Genomic DNA, 22,105 nt, shown 5'->3' with positions numbered 1-22,105 from the left:
TTTTTTTTTTAAAAAAAAAACCTGTTTGAAAATACAAGTTTGGTTAATTTTTAAAATTGACAATCATTGTTCATGAGTTTTTGATATTGATAACTGCTAAATAATTGTATTTTGATAATAGAAAATAAGGCAAAATTGTCTTTAAAAATAATTATTTAGCAGTTATTTGCGCTTAAATATTAAAGAATTGATGTTTTGTTGAATTTTGACTGCAGATATAAAAACTGGAGGTGTAACAAGCAAAAAGGCTAGAAAAATTGAAGAAAAGAAGAAAATCTGAAGCAGGCCCAATCCAATACGCGCGCTGAGCGCGCGTCACGCGCTAAGCCCATGATCCAACAGAAGCGCGCGCTAAGCCTGCAACATGCGCGCTAAGCGCGCGATCTACATGCGCTGAGCGAGGGGGTGTCGCGCTGAGCGCGCCTACGAAGGCCCAAAGCCCACTTTAGCAGCTATAAATAGAGAGCCAGTCTAAGGGACAAAAAACACCACGACAGAACCCCCTCTCCTAGGGGTTTCATTTACTCCCTTTCTTTCTTTTACCCCCTTCTCATTGTAAAGCCCTCAATGGCCATGAGTGGCTAAACCCCCTTAGTTAGGGCCTGACAGGCCTAGAAGCCAATGTGATGTATGATGTACTCTTCACTATTTATCAATGCAATACCAGGTTTTTCTTTCCTATTTTCTTTTCTGTTTTTATCTTGCATACTCATCTTTATATTCTATTAGGGGTTAGATGCTCGGGAGAGGGTAACTTCTAAATAAGATTTAAAGAAGATATGCATGCATTAGTTTTAGGGGTTAGACGCTCGGGAGAGGATAACTTCTAATAGAACAAGAAGAAAAGATATCATAATAAAATCATTGCTAGGCATAGAGTGATTGCATTATGCCCATGCGTCAAAGCAAACATCTAGAATTAGAACTTCATGCATTTTATCTGTTGAGTCTTTGCAAAGGCATTTGGGGGATAGATAGGTAAAATAGACTTGTCATCGTGAGGCATCAGGGGCAAGTAAATGAATAGATGTGGGTGGGATAAAATCACCTGAATTGGTAAAGAAAAAATCATAAACTCATACATCCTAGGCAGGTTAGGCAAGTCAGTTCCCAACATTATCTTATCTTGACTTTATCTTTTTCTTTTATTTTAAATTTTAAAAATCTTTTATCTTATCTCATCTATTATCTTTATCTTTTATTTTAAATTTCTTTCATCTTATCCTATCTATTATCTTTATCTTTTATTTTAAATTTTAAATTTCTTATCTCTTGCTTTTAAATTGGATTTGCATTAATCTAAGTACAAACAAAGTCCCTGTGGATTCAACACTCAGACTTCCGAGAACTTTACTACTTGTAACGATTTGGTGCACTTGCCAATGAGTTAACAAGTTTTTGGCGCCGTTGCCGGGGACTTTGTTTTTCGTACTTGATTATTTGCATATTCCAATTTGTAAGCAATTAGTTTTCACTTTCTATTTTTTATTTTTATTTTAATTTTTTTATTTTTTTTTATTTAAAAAAAGAAAAGAATAAAGTAAGAATGAGTAAAGAGAAAAAAAATTGAAAAATAAAACAAAGTAGCTAAAATAAATAATAGATAAAAAAAAAGAAGAAATGTTCTATGTTTATCTCAACATTGAATTAGTCTTCGAAAAAAACTCCGAACAGGAGTTGAGATCTAACAAAAAGGGTTAATCCTCTATGTGTAAAACCAAGGTTCAAATCTATGTGAAAAAATGTAGTCACATTTAGTATATGATGGTATCTTAAATGAAATTATATTCAAAAGAGAATGCATGTGATTTTTTTTTTAAAAAAAAAACCTGTTTGAAAATACAAGTTTGGTTAATTTTTAAAATTGACAATCATTGTTCATGAGTTTTTGATATTAACACAAATCATGAATGAAATGAGGAAAGATACAGACCAAACCTATGAATATAATAAGTATTAAGAAAGAATTTTGACTCTTTTCTCTTTAAAGGAAAAAAAAACACTATAGATAAAAAAACAAAATTGAAAACCTTTTATTGAGAAAATAATTACCATTATAATAAAATACATATACATAAGAGACACACACATAGAGGATTATTGACTCTTTCAATTTATTTTAAACAACGCATAGATTAATAAATCGACAGTAAGAGAGTAAACTTCCTTTTAATAAATTGTCAACTTACACTATTGCTATTGCAATAAATGTTTTTCAATTTATACCAAATTTTTTGGGTACATACAAGTTATACCAATTACACAAGCAAACACATTTAGACCAACTAGGTAAAAAAATCCTTGAGAATGTTTTCATGTTACAATAAATTTATAGGTAATTTTTTGTAGTCCAAATGTACAATAATAGACAACTAAAGACTAATGTATTTTAAGCTATAACATAAGAATATATGCAATTTAGAGGTGGATGTTTCGAATCGAACCAGTGCGTATTAAGTTATCACTGTTGGAGGAAGAACTGAATAAGGATCTGTTGTTTCTACAAGCACGATGTCTAGGGTAATTATGTGAAGTTGTGAACCTTGTCTATATCAATCAAGGCTTTCGTAGTGCCAAAAAAATTTCAGTGGTCGTTCTGGTTTAAAGAAAAACATGCAAAAAATTGAAAAGTGCAGCAAATTTGATGTGCAACAAATGTTAAAACATTGAACGCTAAAAATTTTAACAGTTGAATAGTAAACTTACATGCATATTTTAAAAAAAATTAACTTACATGTATATAAATATGATTAAAATGAAATTATTTTACAAAACCAATATTTTCAAATTTCTCTTATTTCTTCTCCATAACATTTATTCCTCCATTTTACATATATGATCTTATTGTTCAATCTCATTCATTTTTTTTTTACTCACATATCTCAAATCCTTAACTTCCTTTATTTTATTTGGTTTCATCCAATGGATCTAACACAGTTCAATCTCAATCTTTCGTCAAATTTGACGCAATATCAATCTCCCAATGATCCAAACAACACAGATCTTCTTACCTCAAATAGAACTACTACACACATGACATCAACGACCAATGTCTACCCAAGTGAAATTGATTTACATGATTTAAATTATGTAATTTAAACTATTCTTCATCATTTTAAATAAAGCATATATTTCATGAAAATAAACAATATTTTTATTGTTTCTGAAAGTTTTATTTTGATTACTAAAGAAAAACTTTGCAAAAAATAGTACAATAAAATCCTTAATTTTTATAATTTAATTGCTTCTTAAATATAATATTTATTACAATAAATAAATTATTGATGAAATGTAAAAAATACAAGATTATTAGTGGAACAAATTTATTGAATTTGATGAAATTGTTTGATCGAAAAGATAATGTGCTTACATGGTACTCAATATGAAAAAAAAAACATAAGCTATGTAGACTCACTTTAAAACTTTAGATATGCTCTCTATATGTACGCGCAGGAAATTCATTAATAGCTTTTCGTGGAGAATGATTTAACTCTAACGTCTACTAACATCACCAAGATCAGCTTTTCATGGAGTATGAATTCACTATTTTCATCACCCAATTATCCTATTGATTGGATCTAATCTATATCAGGTAAAATAGGAAGCACGACTGCCCACAGAGTAATGCCTTGGTTTAAATATAAAAAAACTGGTTAGTGAGTGGCTACTACTGCTGGTCTCTTGTGGCAGACACAACATGTTCAAAACAGAAGTCTTTCAATATTATCAAGTACTGGCGGCGGACACGCAACAGGTTATCGCTATTTTAAGACTTTACTCCAAGGGAATACCATGTAGATGAAATAGCCCATTTCCGCGACAACGATAATTATAACTCAAAACACAGCAGTTATCTTGCACCAACATGAACGAAACGAACGTTTTTTTTTTAAAAAAAAAATGCACGAATCAATAACTAAATCACACACAAGTATGGCCAAAAACTAACACATAATTGCATATATGAATCATGAAGACATTGCAAGGTCAAGGCATGCAACCTTAAAACTGATTTACTAGGATAGATTACCAGGTTTCTGGCTTTAGTAAAATGAGGGTTAAAGGACACTAACAGTTGTGTAAAGTCTTTCCAACGCATAGTTCGAGTTCTAAACTAACCACGATTAGAGATTCTGACTGCCCTAATAATAGATTCCAGAAAGAAAAGAAAAAAAGAAGCTTCCTGTTTGTTATCAAACCATGAAAAAAACAACATATACTTTCAAATTCTTCACATCTTAAAGTACTTAAACAAAGGGCATACTACTTTTTGGCAGACGGAGCCAGAAAAAAAACCAAGCACACCAGTGGGGGTTTGATAACCATGACCTAATATTGCATGGTTGAATTATAAAACTTTATATATCCCTAGTCACAACAATACAAAGCTGTATTAATTCAAAAAGGCAGATATGAAGCAGGAAAATATAGAAATTTTCTACAACTCCAATTCTTTGATCATTTACTCTATCTTCGCCCAGCAACAGAGCTAAACGAAGCATGAGCAGACCACTCAAACACTATCATTTTCACCTCAGCCTTCACCTTATGCCAAATAACATTGGCCATGTCAACTGGACCACATGATCACTTCAGAAACAAATGAGAAACTTGATAATTGCCTGTATCATGATACAAGAACTTGGTGTTCATAACACCATGTTAGCTAAACTTTTAATTTCAGGCAAAATGTACAAATGCCACCAAAGTCGGACATTTATCATGCCAGGAACAGAAAAACGTTTCAACTCATTTACCTGTCACACTGAACTGTCAAATACATTTTATAGTTGCATGATCAAACCATTTTAAAAAAATAATCTCTTCTACCAACCCAGAATGCCTAAAACAAATGGCAAGGTTTGATTACCTTTATGATGAGAGATGTATGATTAAACGCATCTAAAACGCAGCTTCAGCACCAAGTGATTAAGAGAACTAGAGTCCTCAAACAAAAAAAATATTAAGCTCATCACCAAAACTATAAATAAGTTAGAATCAGTGAATGAAGTAAAAGTCTAAAACAACTGTGACAACAGAAAAGTATCAACATGAAACACCAGGAACCAGCTGCCATAAAGTTCAAACAAACTTCCAAAGGAAACATTAGCAACCAGACATTACTGTGTAAATCAATAAAATGCCACAGAAAATAATTCAGACAGTATTAAGTCCTACACGACAAGAAATGATTAATAATAATCATAACTATAATATGCTTTTGACTTCTGCTGTATGAAGACTGCTACCAACTTCTAGCCCGAATCTCTGCAAATTTCATAACAGTACAGCAAGGTTAAAGAAGTGAGTCCCAAACTTCGAAGAAAGACATGGCAAGAGGTTAGAAATCAGGTTCACAAGAGCTCCAAGAAACATCAGGCCTGTCACAACGTTACATCATAACAATGAAGAGTTAAGAGAGGTAAAATCATGATAAAATATCAAATAAACATGCAAAAGGCCATAGTTAACTTTACGCATGATTTTAAGCTTGAGAATGGACACTGTCAAGAAGCAGAAACATTATTGAACAATAAAAGAAATTTATGGATGTAATCTGCAAAACGACTCATTCAAACATAACCAATCAGCCAGCACATAAAAGAGTTTTTTGCTTTATAATCCATATCAAGATGCAGATTTTATACCTGAACCATAAACTGTATCAAGTTTCTGCTCCAATGCACAAAAAAGTTATTACGGGGACTAGATACCATCACATTCATACATGAGCTGGAGAAAATAAATCCAAGAAAATTTTTGTGTAGATATCACATACTTACACAATCATATACCAGTTTGCCCTTTCTTCTGTAAGGGCCCTTCAATTATACAAAAAAACAGGTGGAATTCAAGTTCACAGAACGTTGAATACATTATTTTATATAGCTAAAATAGGCTTTATTTGGGGGTCAGAGATTTGGTAGAGAGGCTTTTGCAGCTAACATTGCCCTCTATTTGCAGAAAAATAAACTACAGGGAAAATTAATACATAACAAAATTAAGAAACCTTGGGAAGGTTAAAAAGGAACCTAAAAATTCAATAAGAATAAAGCAAAGATGTGCCAATGAAGCAAAATGAGCATACAAATAGCAATAACCCACTTGTAGATGAAAATCCCAACTTGGAAGAGGCCACACAGCACAATAAAGGCACATAAAAGTTAATTTTAATAGCATTAATGTATTAGGACCAATCCAAATCCAAAAAATTTCTTGGCCCCACCTGTCTTCAATTAGAAGAATATCAGAAAAAGCTCATGGTTTTCAGGGGTGCTCATCCGCTGAAATAACTTTAAAATGTCACTTACAAACGGGTGATTAGTAACATTTTAATTCTAAAAGAACTTGTGAAACCAACAATTCTAAAAGGGTTACATACTTAAAAATAAAATAAAAAATAAGCCTCATTTTAGTTGTGAAAAAAAGCCAGGAATTGAATGCTAAATCATATCAAAGTATAACATGTATATGGTCAACTATTAAACACAAGAAATCAAGATGGCAAACGCACCTTTTGGAACACTGAACCAAAATTGAACAAAATCATTTCATCTCTGCCATGAACTTTTCATACTCTGAATCAGCTGATGAAGCAGGAGGAGGCACTGATGGATTTGCGGCCCTAGGCACATTTCCAATGCTCTGGGATTGATTGTCTGCCGATGAAGCAGGAGGTGGGACTAGAGAATTACTGGCCCAAGGCACATTTGCAATGTTGTGGGATTGATCTGAAGTTGAAACAGGCATGGGGGCAGAAGGGGGAGGTGGCGGAGGAACTGCATTATAGTAAGGTGGATATCCATAAGATGCAGGATATGTAGGTTGAGGTGGCATTGGAGGTCCCGAATTACCATATACATTAGCTGGTATAGACTGAGTAGAGGTACTGTTGTCAGACTGCACTCCGGGAGGGTAACTCTGCTGCACTTCACTAGAAGTTGCAGGCTGGGATGGGGCACCGGGAGGGCCAGTCGGCACAGGAGGGGGATATTGAACCCCATAAGGAGGCATAGGTTGACCTTGCATAGGTGGATACATAGTTGACCCAGGTGGAGGAGGAGCATAGGGAGCATATGGAGGAGGAACAGGGGGTCCCCATGGCACTGGGGTACCACCGTAACTCCCAGGAGGAGCAGTCCCAATGGGGCCACCGGCAGCATACTGTTGGGATGGATATGCACCAAGTGGCTGACTTGGAACAGGATAAGTTGGCACAGCAGATGCCGGTGGTCCAGGAGGTACAACAGGCTGAGGAGGCTTACCAGCAACTCTCACTGCAATTGTTCGACCCTCAAGGCGATAACCGTTCATGGCCAAGATTGCATTGTTTGCCATTGTAATATCAGCATACTTCACAAAACCATATCCTTTACTTAAACCCGACATTCGATCCTTGATAACTTTTGCCATAACAATCTCACCAAATTGTTGAAATAATTGGATCAGGCCATCGTCATCAAGAGTGGGCGGCAAGTACCCTATGTACAAATTCGTATCATCAATTTCCTTCTTAATTGCAGCAGCCCCTAAGCCAGCTTGAGGTGCACTGCCTGCAGTACCAGAATTGTTAGCCCAAGGAGGATTGCTTCCAGAAGTGCCTGCACCAATTGCCAATGTACTGGTTTGCTTTGTTGCAGATTCAGGAACCGAACCTCCCAACTCTGCAAGGAAATTCTGATACTCATCATCCATCTTCTTCCCAGTCGCACCCTTCACCGGACAATCTATGCTTGGATGACCACCATCCCCACAATGCTTACACACAACTTCACTCTTAAACGTTGAAGTCCTAGTAGGACATGCATATTGGCGATGACCAGGCTCACCACACAACCTGCAATACTCCTCGTCCCTGATCGTCCCATTCAACGCAGCAAGCTCCCTAAGCTGTTGCCTCTTGTGCTCATTCAATACCTCATCCACAGGCTGCAAGAGCTTCTCCACCATACCCGCAGCAGCCTCAAGTGACTCCGGCGTCTCAGCCTCTACTAACACATGCAAATCCTCATTCTCCGAAGGGTCAGGTTTCAAATCCCTCTTCTGCTGAAGCCTACCCTCTTTCACCGATCCCTTACCACGAATCACAATTTTAGCACCGGTTTCTTTCTCCATCCGCTTCTGGGTGTTACCTCGAGGACCAATAATAAGTCCAATGAAATTGTAACCAGGGTATTCCTTCATCGGTATATAAAGCTTCTTCTGAAGCTTGGGCGGCCTATAATCCACAGGTGGCTTAAACGCAGGATTCTTCTTTATAATCTGAGATATAATTTCCTGCCTCTCCTTTTGCAATCTCTCACGCGCACGATATTCCCTAGTGTTAATTCTAATGCCCATGTTATCATATATAGGTTCAGGCGAAGGGGAACGAGCACCTTCAGGGCGATCATCTAAGGGTAAACCTGACTGTAACATTCGACTAATCTCAAGAAGCCTACTATTCAAAGCTTGAATCTCGGGATCGAATTCAATACCGCCCATGAAATCAGGAAGCTGAATCACCGGTTTAGGGTCGTCATCGGCCCAACGAGACTTCCTCTTCTTCGGTCCGGTCCCCGAATCGCCGCCGCTCTGTTCATTCGATTCCGGCTGCGGGTCCCACCGACTGCGGCGGCGGCGCTTGCTGGTGGTCTCCTCCTCGCCGCCGGATTGATCCCTGTCGGTGCCGCTCCGCGTCAATCCTTCGGATAGCAATGGCTTCGAAATCTGAGGATTCAAGCCGTTGTTGTCGGCAGCGACCTGACTGCCGTTCTCCGATGGTTTTCCGAGGTTGGTGCCGTTACCGTTTTGCCCGGTTTCCGATTGATGTTGCGGCGGGTTGTGATACTCTGATGGATCGTAGGTAGGGAGGGGAGGGGGATTTGGGGTTGAGTCGACGGCGTCCATGAATTGAAGAGAGAGAGAGAGAGGGTTGGGTTAGGTTAGGGTTCTAATCTGAGCAGTGTCCAGATTGTGATGATTTAATTATGAAGTGTCCACGTAATGTAACCCAGCCCCTTTATATATGCAAAACGAGTTGGATACGGATTCCAGGTTTACGGGTACGGTAAACCCGGATCCGATAATATTTAACGCAAACCTTCCACGAGACCTTTTCTTAGGAAATAACAAAACGATGAGTTTCGGGTCCAGAGGGATCATGCATCTATGGGTATAAGAGATTGCAATTGCATGTTCTTATCTTCCTTAAATTTAATTTTTATTATCTTGTTTGACAAATGAGTCCAATTAGTATTTCAATTTGAAGCAGTATTTTAGTTTGTACATTATGAAATACTTCTAAATTATATAATAATTAAAAATTATGATAAATATTTTTAACATACAAATTATATTATTATAGATTTGTGATACACATTTGTGATAATAAGGTTATTGATATCTATAGATAAATTTTTACAAAAAACATTGAAATTTAATTTAAAAATAAAGATGAAAAAACTAGATAGACATAGACGGGATGTCAAGAATATTTCATAAAAACATTTTCATAAAAAAAATCTCTTTCAACATAGCTATTCTAATTCACATAGAGAAACGGATCTATAAATTAAATTTTTTATATAATTAATATTATAATATTACTTAATCTATAAATTATAGTATAATTAATTTTTTTAATAAATAAATATTTTTAAATATATGAATTATATTTTAATTTCATAATGGATAGTTTAAATTATAATATAAGGTTATTTTAACTATGGATATTAAAAAAAATACCACTCATTAAAATTCAATTTAGAAATAGAGATAAAAAGTGTAAATTGAAAGTCATAATCGATTAGGAAAATTAAGTATAAAGATAAAGATAAAAGAAGGATAGCCGGAAATGATTGAAAGATTTTTTTTATTAGTTTAAGGAATAGAGATAAAATTATATTTCCTGATTTTACTTGGCATATGCAACTTTTGAAACTCCACCATCCAATATCATTCTTTTAGGATGAGAATTGGAAGGTTTCACCCTTACAGCAACACATGATTTGTTTCTTCTTTCAACTAGATCTTGATATTGGCAGTGGATGTGGAAATTATATATATATATATATATATATATTAATTTTGTTTATGATTAATTTTTGTTAAAAAATTTGACTTTAGTGGAATCTCTTCTTCTAATTAAGTTTTTTCCGTGCACAAGACTTAAAACCTAATACTTTATTAAGGAGATAAAATCCAGACTCACTCAGACGTATATATATACCTTCAGACTTCATTGTTACTCTATATTTATAATGCTTATTTTTTTTAGCAATAAATCTCCCTGCAAAGAAGTGGATACATGGATAAGGAAGGGGACAGCAGCATATGATAAGACAGTAAAGTAAATCAGAATTTGCTTAGATATTTTGTAATCCATGTGGCGGCATGCAATGCACCATGATGGCAGTTGCACCACATGCAAGGTTAGTGGGGGAAGCATCTTGCACTTACCTTCTAATTATATATGTGAAATTTTCAATTTGTCCACAGTTAATTGAATTCCAATGAATGAAGTTAAATGTAGCTTAATTTGCATGTTCATAAACGGATGTTATAGTACTATACTATATTTACCTCAATTATTTTTACTGATAGGATATATCTAATTATCCTGACAGGAACATAACTTCCTAACTTTTTCAAAGGTATAACATTAAAATGCCTCTAATAATCTCTGTAATTTTTATTTTTTTTTTCTTGGGCCTCAGGCTCATTTTTAACTCTCACTTCCCCTGTCAAAAATCAAAACAACACTAAAAAACTACACTTTGCCCTTCTATATTATTTAAGTTCATTGTTGGATTTTAATATAAGCATATTGATACTTCTTTTTCGTGCATTAATATAATAACAGTAACAGACTCTTGAGTATGGTGTAAATTTTCAAGCTAAACTCCTCAAAATGCAGTAAAAAAAAATAGACAAAGAAACCAAGAAAAAGACACAATTTATAAGAAAACAGAAGAGGAGCAAATAATGTTCAACCAAGTCAATAAAGAATCATATCAACACTGCAAGTCTTGTAACCATTGAAAAGATTATAATTTCATTTGCAAGGGAACAAAGCAGATGGAAACTTCAATGCCACAAAAGTGTGGCAACAGCATCAGAATCCTTCTGCACAGTGTTGATTCTCGTCCTAAATAACCACTGCTATGAATGAGAACTCCTGAAATTTATAATTGTAGAAAGCCACAACTTGAGAATATATTATTCATTCACAATGATTATTAAGTATTGATACAACTTATGAATATCATTAGATAGTGTGTCCCCTTAAGCCAAAGATGGAAAAGCCAGAAATGACAATTCAAAATCAAACCATCTAATTTAATCTAACGTGAAGCGGAATCAAGAGAGGGGTTTGGTTTCTTGAGTGAGCATGATGATTTGAAAGCCTCAATCTGTGAATGACATTTGACATAGTCTCCCTTATTCTCTTCCAAACACTTTTTTAAAGCCTCCACATCACATGCTGAAATTATTTTCTTCACGCTGCTGCTATCATCTCCTGCTTTCTGATCCATGAGCTCCAATTGAGAATATAGAGATCCTGCATTTTACATCAAATAGCAACTAATTCAACCAAAATAATATCACAGCAAAAAAAAAGAAAAAACAAGTAATTTTGGAATTGAAATAAGAGAATAAGCATCGAGTAATCCAGTCCAGTGTTATGCTTGAAAATTGGTAGAAAGGAGGAAGCAAAATGTCTTACCGTAACGAAAAGCAGAAGCACGATGCTTACGATGTAATTCTATTTCACCGAAACTGAAAGCAAAGTGTAACTTTACAAGCCCTAACACCGCTGCGGAAGACGAAGGCGCCCGAGATGGATTCTGTTAATTAAGACACTGAAGGACTCGATATTTTTAATTTAAAATGTGGTAAAATTTAATGATTATCTATACTTAACATGATTCAATGGCCAAATTCGACTATGTGAGACTTAATTGACATAAAGTTATGGTCAAATTAACTATTTGATCTTTTTTTTCTTTAAATTTTAAAGTTTGATTTGATGATTTATTTTATTTTATTTATTTATTTTAATTTTTTATCTTTTAAAAAATTTATTTTGATCATTTTTTTCAGTTTTGTTATTTGATTCATTTAAGAATAATGTTGTTAATTATTTAAGAATAAATTTTTTAAGTTAAAAATGAAGTATAAGAGAAGGGGAAAAAACCAAATAAAAAAATTATTTTTAAATTATTAATGAGTGAAAGGATTAAAATGAATAAAAGAATTAAGATAAAAGATTAAATTAAATCCAAAAAATAAAATAAAGGATTAAATTATACTTTTTAAGAGATTAAGGAAAAATAACTCATTAGAATAAAGTTATTTGAATTTTTAACTATTGTCCATATATATATATATATATATATATATATATATATATATATATATAACTATTTCTCATAGTGTTCTTGATCTTACTAGAATAACTCTTAACTTATTTAATAATTTGGGCATTATTTATTTTGAAAATTTTATTTTGGGTATCTTGCATTTTTTTTCCCTCCTTTCTAACCCATTTTTTTTTTTATTATAACTTATATCAACATAAAGCACATGAGTTGTTATATAATAAAAGAAAATAAAATACCAGTACAATTTAGAAAACATGATAATGATGTGTGTTTTTACACATTTATGGCATAGGTACGCCTAGAAATATTTGCCATTCTGACACTTCTTTATCCTAGATTAAAGATTTTATTCTATGGTATAATCCAAGTAGATTTCACTCAAAAAGTGTATAAAAAAATTATGAATCGTTTACATTATCTCAAACCAACTTAAGCATAACATACTCTTCTTTATTTACATTCTATCTTCCCAACCGAAGTGCAATTAAACTTCATATAATGATTCACAAACCAAATTTTGGTCACCATTTGAAACTTTTGATAATTCCATGATTTGACATTTTTTACAATGAAATGGTAAAGTCTAATAACTAAAGCTTTTTCTACGAATATCGCATTATCTTTCATTTTCCGACATTCTATTTTCATTAATAATTACAAAATATTTCAAAATTTTCTAACATTCTATAGAAAATGATAAGCACTAAAATATTTTCATATTGTCCGAATCCTTGTAAATAAAAAATAGAACTGAAACTGATCTGTAAATTTCTTAACTAATAAGAACAAAAAATAAAAATGAAAAATAATAATCTTAACATTCTCCTTTTTTTTCTCATTTCATTTTATTTTCTCTTTGCTTTCCCAAATTAAGCCCCATGGATAGGAATATTTTAGTTTCGCTAACTAGAAACACATCAACTTTACGAATGCAAAACAGATTAATTTAACAATTGACAAGAACAAGAAGTCAACCATGTCTAATTTATAGTATTATAGGGACAACCATAACGTTGGATAGTCGTCTTACGAATGGGTATGTCAATTATGTACACATCTGAAAGGAAACTTGTTCAACATCCAGATAGCAATAGTCATGACTCACACGGTCATAATTTACATGACATGTACACCAACTGTGTGACAATCAACAATTATACGTAGAAAAGTAACAGAAAAGTATTGGTGCTTTGGATCAATGAAAAGCAACAATGGACAATATGCCCGTGTTATACTTGAACATGCAGCTACCATCTGAAAAAAACCAAAGAATACAAATCATCACAATGACTAACTAATATCTGTCATGAAAAGAGCATATTCTGCACAGCATGCGGCACCATCACTAGTGAAGGATTTTAATAATACAAACAACAAGCAATTACCTTAGTCAATTGCTGGAGCTACCAAGATCAAAGTCCATCGTGTAATCATACTCAATTGTTGGAATTACAGAAGCCATAAATTTTAGGAATAAAAATAGGTACCTACAGAAATAAGTATATATGATTATATCACATCAGAGACACACACACATATATATGTTAGTTATTAGGAACAGTTATTGCACTTAGACTCATGAACTAGAAGCAACGGGGTAAAGTTCATATCCAATGACTATACGTTTGTGAAGCTAACTGGTACGAAATATTTGTATCATCGGTGCCACAGCATGGGTTACCAGTAGTCATAACTAATCAAAGACAACCTCAATTTATATCATATGGATGAATTGTTTCTCCAAATGAAAGCAATATCATAGGAAGAAAGGGTTTACTTGTCAACTTCAGGCTCAACTCCGCGTGACATCAACACATCAATGATTTTCTTCATCACTGCTCCATGTCGACATGGATGAATAGATGCATGCTTCCCTGGCAAGTGAGGATGGTCCTCAATTGTTACCTGCAACATTTTTAGTTCAAAAAACATGAGAGAATTAGAGAGAGACGGTCTTTTTTATGAGACAATAAAAGAGATAAATATTGAATATTAGATCTAACCATGAATGGTCAAGTTTAAAAATACAAAAATCATGTGGTTTTTTACATTTTTTAAAGTCATGTGACTTTAATACCCTTTAATCTTGACCATTCCAGCATAGTTGTACGGTTAAGATTTACTCCTCACTAGATACATCTCCTATATATATTCGCGTGCCATATCTCACCGTTTTGCGTGCATGGTCTTGACTAACATCTTCAAGAACAAGTTCTGGTTGCAAAAGCATCCTTGACTGCCACAAGATTGAACATGGAATCACTAAATCAGTAACAAGTCTGCAAAGTATAGAATTGAAATTTGGAAATGATGAAAGGGTTAAATGAGAATATAATATGTGCGACAAGAAAATTCTCATTCTCATATTCCAAGTTTGACACGAATGTCAGACACAACTTCATTTTTGTAGTCCCTATACTTCATATAGATGACAGGGGGACTGTGCAAATGTTTCCATCCTTATTCAAAAAACTAGGAAGAATACATTCACTATGGTTCATCCACGTGTTAAGAATCAGGTTTTTATTTTATTTTATTTTTTGGTTGGATACATCAGGTTTTATTCGCTAGTTTAAATCAGTAATGCTAATTCTAGTTCTAGTAGCTCTGCCATAGCCCTATATAGACTAGTCAAAAGTGACTAAATTACAGTTACAAGAATCAAGAGAATAAAACAAACCTCGTCATACCCAGTAAGCCATACTCGTGGTGTTTGATAATATTTATCATACCTGCGAAATGAGCAAGGTCCACCTTTTAAAATCGTTGCCTGAAAACTATTTGTTTCTACTATGAAGTATATTATTAATTTTTTGGGTGGGGTCGGGGAGTGGGAAACAGAAATCCATGGCAGAGAAAAGAGGTAAAGTACAACTATGACAGGATAAGATATTGTCTAAAATAGAAAATTATACCACTTCCACAGTTCCTGTCCAGAGAAACATTTTTTTAAAAAAAAAAAAAAAACCCTGTTTGGAGACATGTTTCACATTTATAATTCTTAAAACAATAGACCATATTCAGTTTACGCCTTAAAGATGTTTCTAGTTTTCATTCCCAAAATAATTGCTTATAACAGGTGAAATTTTAGAATCTGTATAAAACTTTCCAGATACAGTATCAACAATGGATCATGGATGCCAAATTTTTCATCAAATCATAAATAGCAATTTTGTTGAAGCAACAATAATCAGAACATCAAAGACGGGCCATAGACATAATCCTATCTTATAACAAGTTTAGAGTCACCCATGAAGATGCAAGAACTCCACTTCAACAATTTGCATTATAGATATTAAAGTCATAAAAAATTATTAATAGAGAGAGAGATTTAATAAACCTAGTGGAGGCCGGAGGGTTCAAAGTAGAGAGTAGCATGCATAAAATGGCAGTCAAGAAAATTTATATTGAAACTCATCTTACGTGATGCTGATATCGTAAGTCCGAGTTCGAAGAATATTATCGTCATCAGGTTCATGAGCAACTAGATATGTGGACTGAAGAGTGGCCTCCATTAGCATAAGAACAAATAAATGACATAAATCATATTTCACGAATCAGTATCAAATAAACAGCAGGAATTGGTAAAGTGCATTCTTAAAATAAATAAACAAACCAAATGGAGAATTATATGAAATATTATTACAAATTATATAAATAAATAAAAACTAAATAAGCCATCAGGTGCATCATGGCCAACCTACTTAAACATTAAAAGAGAATAGAGAAACAGTCATTTAACCCAAATTATCTCCTGAATCATCATACTAACTGTGAATGAGGAGTTGAGAAACTAGGTATCATTAACATGTGGTTCTAGGGTCATTCTAGGCTTCATTCTAAATGCTCAAAGAGGTTGTCATGATGCATGCACATTCAGCTATATTTTTCGACATGATTTACCCAAAAACAACTGAATTTGGTGCATACCATCCTCAATCAAGATACACAAACCTCCAGTTTGGAGTTACTGAATTAGTAAAAGACTTGGATGCTCATGTTCAAAAAATCAGTTATGATAACTTAGTAAACGGCAACTGACTTTATAAAGGATTTCAGCCATTAAAATAGTTAATAGTCTTCTAAATGGAGATGGGAGGGAAAAAGCATAGTTACAGTAGTAAACAGAAATAGATAGGTACTTAGGTTTCTACTTGATCATATGCATGAAGATTATTCTGAAAAAGTGATGACACCTAAAATGTCAGTGTATCCTCAAATGACACTACTATGCAGCAGCATGACTCCTATTCCGACCTCTCTTCAAAACTTCTTTTCAGGGTCTCTCTGAAAATTAAAAAATATAAATGCTAGGAAATATCAGCCTAAAGAAACTTTGACCTATGACACTACATCTGCAAATAGCAGATTGCATATTCATATTGTCCTTCGTCTGATTCAATAAAAGTTAAACATCAAGTCTGAAATTGATGTAGGACAGTTAGGAAACAGAAACCCCACTTCCAACAATGTGGTATCAACTTACAGGATCATTTTCAACATTGGAAGTATCGTCAAACTCTGCCATATCTGGAATATCTTCTCCCTCTTCAGCTCCCATGTAGGAATGAATTTGCTTAATAGAACCCTTTTTGCTGATTTCTAGGCTTTCCATGGAAGGTAAATTCTCATCCTCATCAGATTTGGTTTCTTGAGAAGAAGAAAAATGCAAAAGCATAAGATAAAAGGATTAAAGCCAAAGCACAATATACAAGCCTCCAGTCCAATACAAATAATACATGCCTTTGGGTTTCCCATGAGTTGCTAGCCAGCCATCATTATCTTCATCATCGAGTAGAACTTCCCCTCCAGCAGCTTCATATTCCTCTTCAACAGATGCAGCTCTCCGAAGACAAGGCACTGTTAAGTATGAAGCAACTCCAAAAATCAGCATGACCATGAAACAGGACATTCTCAGATCTTACTGGTTGCTTTTATGAGAGGAAAAACAAAGAACACGCATGATGTAAAGGCATACTCAGATCTTGATCATACCATTTCTAGTAATCAAGAACTGTTTCTCAGGTGGCAAGTATGGCTTCCTCTTGCCTGGATCACCCGATTCCCTATTGGAAAACAGAACACACAAATCAACAGCTAGTGAGAGCCTTCATGCTCAAGCAAATTCTACATTTAATAATAGGTAATGAATACAAACAACCCTTTTGTTACAGGGCATCCTCAAGGGGCAGCAAAATCATTCAAATTGGGATTTCGAAAGGAACAACCTTTCAGCTAAAAAAGGCAAGTTGAATTTAAATATCCAATACCCATAATCAGGAGAGAAAAAAAGGGAGGGGGGCGGGAATTGAAAATTAGAAAAAAGGGGGAAATTGGAATTACCAGGACCAGGTGGGGCATTTGGCAACGAGATTATCGCCAGCGGTGACGAACTCAGAGACACTGAGAACTCCTTTTTCTTTGAAGGCGGAAACGGTTCGGGGGCCAGTAATCCTCTCGACGGTGCCTTTGAAGGCTTCGTGAAGCTTCTGAGTCAGAACCATCTCTTCCTCCCACTAAGGATTTTGGGAAATTCCGAAAGAGATTGAAGGAGGAAGAGGTGAGGTTGCGAGAGAGAAAAAGGTTTTGAAAAAATTGCCCCTTGTACAACACGCTCCCTTTGTCAACATCTCATCGATGTAGATTGCTGAAGAATATATATATATAACACAAGGGAAAAGGGCATCATCAAGAGTGATGATAAGAGTGATGATATATGGAAATGTTTATAATATCATATCATATACTTTATCAATATTTGTTATTTTTTGTGCAAGTAATTTATCATTTTGGTAAATACTAGTAAAATATTTTAAATTTGGCAATATGCTATAAATTTATGGTTAAGATATATTTTAATCTTTTATTTTATTGTAAAATATCATTTTATTTTTTTTAATTTTAAAATTTGAGTCATTTTATCTTTTCACATAAAGGACTAAAATTATATTTTTTCTAATATGAGGAACTAAAATGATCTTTTTTAAATTTGAAGGATTGAATTTATTTTAAATTCTAGAGACTAAAATGATAATTAATTAAGTTAATTTTTGCATTCAATTAGAAATAACTTTATTATTACAAAATTTTATAATCTTTTCATAATTCATGATTGAAAATTTGAAATACAGTATATATTCTACTTAATATCTAATAATTTTATATTATTATTATTATACAATAAAAAGAATCTTTAGAAACCTCTCTCTTTAGTATGAAATAATTTACGTGCAATCCTGCAAGTATCTTTACTACTGCTTTTAATTAAAATTTTATGGGAAAATAATAGGTACAATCCTATAAGTATTTTTAGTACTTTTTTAATTAAACTTGAACCTCCTAGTATTGTGGGAGTTACAAAAAGAAAGTACAGTGCTAATTAAAAATAATATAGTAACATACTTATAATATACTATCCTTAAAAAGTAATAATACTTGTTTATCAAAAAAAAAAGTAATACTTAAATTTATCCTCTTAATTAAGATCCATTTAGTGATTAGGTTATAATAGGACAAATTATTATATCTTTTTAAATCACAATCTATTGTTTGATGTGGGTATCTTATCTTACTATTTATCCTATCCTATCTGTAATTTTTATCATGTGAGAAATTATCATTTCTTTGATGTTCATTAGGTCTTATATCCATTCAAATACTAAAAAAATACATTAATTAAGAAACTATTAGTGGGAGAAAAATAAAGCCTATCTGTTGTAAAATCCCACAAGAAATTTCTGAACGTGCATAATTATGTCCTCAATGTTTTACTATCAAAAAACAATAATTTCATTTGATTTAGAATAATCCTCAAGTTTGTTACCAAGGTGGTTTAACACTCGATAGACTTCAGCCGGATACGAACCACAGTGGTGGTTGTTATCATGAACAAGAAACTTGTGTACGGTTTGATGAATCTCTATGAAACTCGAACCAGAAACAGCAGGCACACCTCTGTCTTTCATGAATTTCCTGGTCTCCAAAACAGCCTCCCACTTCCCCATAGTCGCATACACGTTCGACAAAAGAACGTACCTTCCACCATGCCCAGGCTCTAACTCTACCAAATATTTTCCAACTTTGTGCCCCAACTCAATATTATTATGCAAGAAACACCCATTCAACAAAGACCCCCATATGACTCCGTCCGGTTCCACTTCCATACTCTTAATAAACTCCAACGCCTCTTCTATTTTCCCACTCCGAGCCAACACATCAACCACGCACCCATAGTGCTCTATCGACGCCACAATCCCATATTTATCACTCATGTATCCAAACAACTTAAGTGCTTCTCCAAACAGGTCCTTGTGATTGCACGCGGTGAGAACGCCGATGAAAGTAACGGCGTTGGGCCTTGGGCCCACTTTCTCCATCTCCTCAAACAGCTCAAGGGCCTCCTGGTTCTTGGCGTTAATAGCCAAGCCCAGTACCATGGCGCTCCACGCCGCTACGTCTTTGGTTTTCATGTTACCGAACACCCGCTGAGCAGGTTCCACGCACCCGCATTTGGTGTAGAAATCAATCAACGCGGTTCCGAGCTCAAGTTCATAATAACATTGGCTTTTGTTTTGATCCACGTAAGCGTGTATCCACTTGCCTTCTTCAAACGCGCCAACGGAAGCACACGCGCTGAGAACACTCGCCAAAAGAGAGTTATTCGGCTTCACATTTCGGTCTTTGAGTTCACGGAAAAGTTGAATCCCCTCGCGGAAACAACCGTTCTTGACGTAGCCAGATACCATTGCGCTGTACGACACGTCGTTTCTCTCTCTCTCGGGGATTGCGTCGAACAAGTTCCTGGCGTCGTTTACCAGGCCGTTGTTGCAGTATCCGGTAACGAGGCTTGTCCAGCATGCGACGTTTTTGTAAGGACTTTGGTCGAACAGGCGGCGGGCAGCGCGTGTGGAACCGTGGTTGGAGTATGCGGCGAGGAGGGAGGTGATGACGTAGAAGTCGGAGACGTGGCCGCGTCTGATGATGTGGGAGTGGAGCTGATGGAGGAAGGGGAGAGAGGGAGAGGATTTGGAGAGGAGGAGGGAGAAGGTGCGGGAGTTGGGGGAAACGGCGGCGTTTAGCATCTGGATGAAGAAGAGGGAGGAATAATGGGGGGAGAACGCGGTTATGATGGTGTTGTAGTCGAAGAGGTTGGGGAAAGGGATGTGAGAGAAGAGAGTGTGGGCGTAGCGGAGATCGCTGCGGGCGTAGAAGGCTAGGAGTTTGCTTGAGATGAAGGCGAATCGAGCGAGGCCGTGGGTGATGGCGTGGCCGTGGATTTGCTTCATCTCTCTCATGCTTGAGCATTGTTCCAGAAGACCAACAACACATCGTGAAGGAGACATATCTCACAATGCTCCTCTGTCAGTGTCTTCGATACTGTTTTTAACTGCTTCTCTACTTCATATATAAGACAATTATAACTCCTAAACAAGTTTTCAATAAAGAAAAATTTATAATTTACGATTGATTACTTTTGAATGATAAATTATCAAAACCATTAAATATTTAACAAATACCAGCAATTGCTCCAAGAATAAGAAACAAACGTAAATTCTAATTAAAATTCAAAATTGATTAGTACTCAATTTTTAAGCAAAAGTAAAATTATCTATAGGAATAGAAATAAAAAAAACTAAAGGATTTATATCAAACTCACACTCTTCTTCCATCCTCGTATAAAAAGTATGCATTGATTGGTATGTCAATAATTTTTATTTAGGAAACGAAAAACAGAAAGAGAAACAACGTTGAGGTTTGTAAATTTTTTGGTCCTAGGATGCTAGAAAACGGTTGAGTAAATGTGGTGACAGTTACCATCTATAATAAGAGACAATTGTGGAACCGTTTCCACAAACACAATAAGCAGTGTTTGAAGCCTGAAGACACAAAGTAAATGAGTGTTGATCGCTGAAGAAAATGGCAAAGAGTTACAAAAATTTGCAGGCAAAACTCCAAGAACTCCAATCTATACTCGATGAAGCGTTGCTGCTTGGCCCCGACATTCAGTCCCAGGACTCCATCTCCAACGACATCAAACACAAACTCGCTTTCATAGGAAACCTGTTAACTGCCGAAGTTGCTTCTCATCATCCATCAAAACCCCATCATTTGCACCACATTTCAGAGAGGTTATCCACAATGGAGAGGGATTTTCATCATTGGGACTCTTTCAGATCACTCCCCTGTAATGATTTTGACAAAGATTCTATTTGCTCTTGCACCGATTCGTGTCTCAACGATGATGAAACTGATTTGATTGCTTTTGAAGACCCAGAAAAGCTTTTGCTTGATTCTAATTGTGAGAAGGCTATGGTGGAATATAGTGGTGCTGTGGCTGAGGCAACTGGCTATGTTGATGAAGAGAAACAAAGGGGAGAAATGAATAATGGATCTAACAAGTTGGCATCTTTTGATTATGAAGACGCAGAGGACTTTTTTGAAGACTTTGCCGGAGACAAGGAACTTGCGGAATTTGATGGTGCTTTACTTAGAAAAACTGAGAAGGAGGGTAAGAAGGATAATGATTTGGAAAGAGAAGAAAGTAGAAACAGTACATTTGGGGAGAGATGTTCTACACTGGCTGCTGGAGTTGTCATTGGCATGATATTGATGGGCTTCATTATGGTAAATATTTCTGCTTGCTTTCATTATGTACAAGAAGCAAGCTATGCCATTCCAACTTAGAAATAGGGAGCTAAATAATGGTAAATTAAGCATCTGGTGTTTCTTGCACACAATTT

The 22,105-nt window shown here is 34.8% G+C and overlaps 3 protein-coding genes and 1 long non-coding RNA gene across 5 annotated transcripts; all 4 read right to left on the bottom strand.

Moving 5' to 3' along the window:
• Positions 1-4,314: 4,314 nt before the first annotated feature.
• On the bottom strand, positions 4,315-8,986 carry LOC100800982 (splicing factor-like protein 1). Its single transcript, XM_003539457.5, has 2 exons — positions 6,515-8,986; positions 4,315-5,381 (listed from the first exon to the last, which is right to left on the bottom strand). Exon 1 carries the CDS (start codon positions 8,887-8,889, stop codon positions 6,547-6,549), a length of 2,343 nt encoding a protein of 780 aa, XP_003539505.1. The 5' UTR covers positions 8,890-8,986; the 3' UTR covers positions 4,315-5,381; positions 6,515-6,546.
• A 2,161-nt stretch (positions 8,987-11,147) lies between these two features.
• On the bottom strand, positions 11,148-12,079 carry LOC106795223 (uncharacterized). The gene is made up of 2 exons (XR_001383699.3): positions 11,708-12,079; positions 11,148-11,542 (listed from the first exon to the last, which is right to left on the bottom strand). It is a non-coding gene; the product is annotated as an uncharacterized lncRNA (long non-coding RNA).
• A 1,239-nt stretch (positions 12,080-13,318) lies between these two features.
• On the bottom strand, positions 13,319-18,049 carry ATG3A (autophagy-related protein 3a). Of its 2 annotated transcripts, none has more exons than NM_001254461.3 (10): positions 17,709-18,049; positions 17,361-17,431; positions 17,109-17,225; positions 16,852-17,015; positions 15,789-15,874; positions 15,046-15,097; positions 14,536-14,601; positions 14,143-14,270; positions 13,751-13,852; positions 13,319-13,619 (listed from the first exon to the last, which is right to left on the bottom strand). In NM_001254461.3, the coding sequence occupies exons 1-9, from the start codon at positions 17,867-17,869 to the stop codon at positions 13,756-13,758; spliced, it is 942 nt and encodes a 313-aa protein (NP_001241390.1). In that variant the 5' UTR covers positions 17,870-18,049; the 3' UTR covers positions 13,319-13,619; positions 13,751-13,755. The 2 variants fall into 2 exon arrangements, with proteins under 2 accessions (NP_001241390.1, NP_001354641.1); NM_001367712.1 differs by having other exon boundaries at positions 15,789-15,862.
• A 962-nt stretch (positions 18,050-19,011) lies between these two features.
• Positions 19,012-20,821, bottom strand: LOC106795222 (pentatricopeptide repeat-containing protein At5g66520). The gene has a single exon (XM_014764370.3). The coding sequence runs from the start codon at positions 20,705-20,707 to the stop codon at positions 19,139-19,141; it is 1,569 nt and encodes a 522-aa protein (XP_014619856.1). The 5' UTR covers positions 20,708-20,821; the 3' UTR covers positions 19,012-19,138.
• Positions 20,822-22,105: the final 1,284 nt, after the last annotated feature.

Source organism: Glycine max, chromosome 12 (assembly GCF_000004515.6).
Source record: "Glycine max cultivar Williams 82 chromosome 12, Glycine_max_v4.0, whole genome shotgun sequence".
NCBI lineage: Eukaryota > Viridiplantae > Streptophyta > Magnoliopsida > Fabales > Fabaceae > Glycine > Glycine max.
Note: the sequence above shows the minus strand (reverse complement) of the source record. Positions and strands in the feature narration are given on the sequence as shown.

Coding starts and splice junctions, on each gene's coding strand:
- LOC100800982 (XM_003539457.5), bottom strand. CDS start 8,889: ATGGACGCCGTCGACTCAACCCCAAATCCCCCTCCCCTCCCTACCTAC.
- ATG3A (NM_001254461.3), bottom strand. CDS start 17,869: ATGGTTCTGACTCAGAAGCTTCACGAAGCCTTCAAAGGCACCGTCGAG. Junction 15,098..15,788: donor ACTTACGATATCAGCATCAC/GTAAGATGAGTT, acceptor CTCATTTCGCAG/GTATGATAAATATTATCAAA. Junction 14,602..15,045: donor GGCTTACTGGGTATGACGAG/GTTTGTTTTATT, acceptor ATCTTGTGGCAG/TCAAGGATGCTTTTGCAACC.
- LOC106795222 (XM_014764370.3), bottom strand. CDS start 20,707: ATGTCTCCTTCACGATGTGTTGTTGGTCTTCTGGAACAATGCTCAAGC.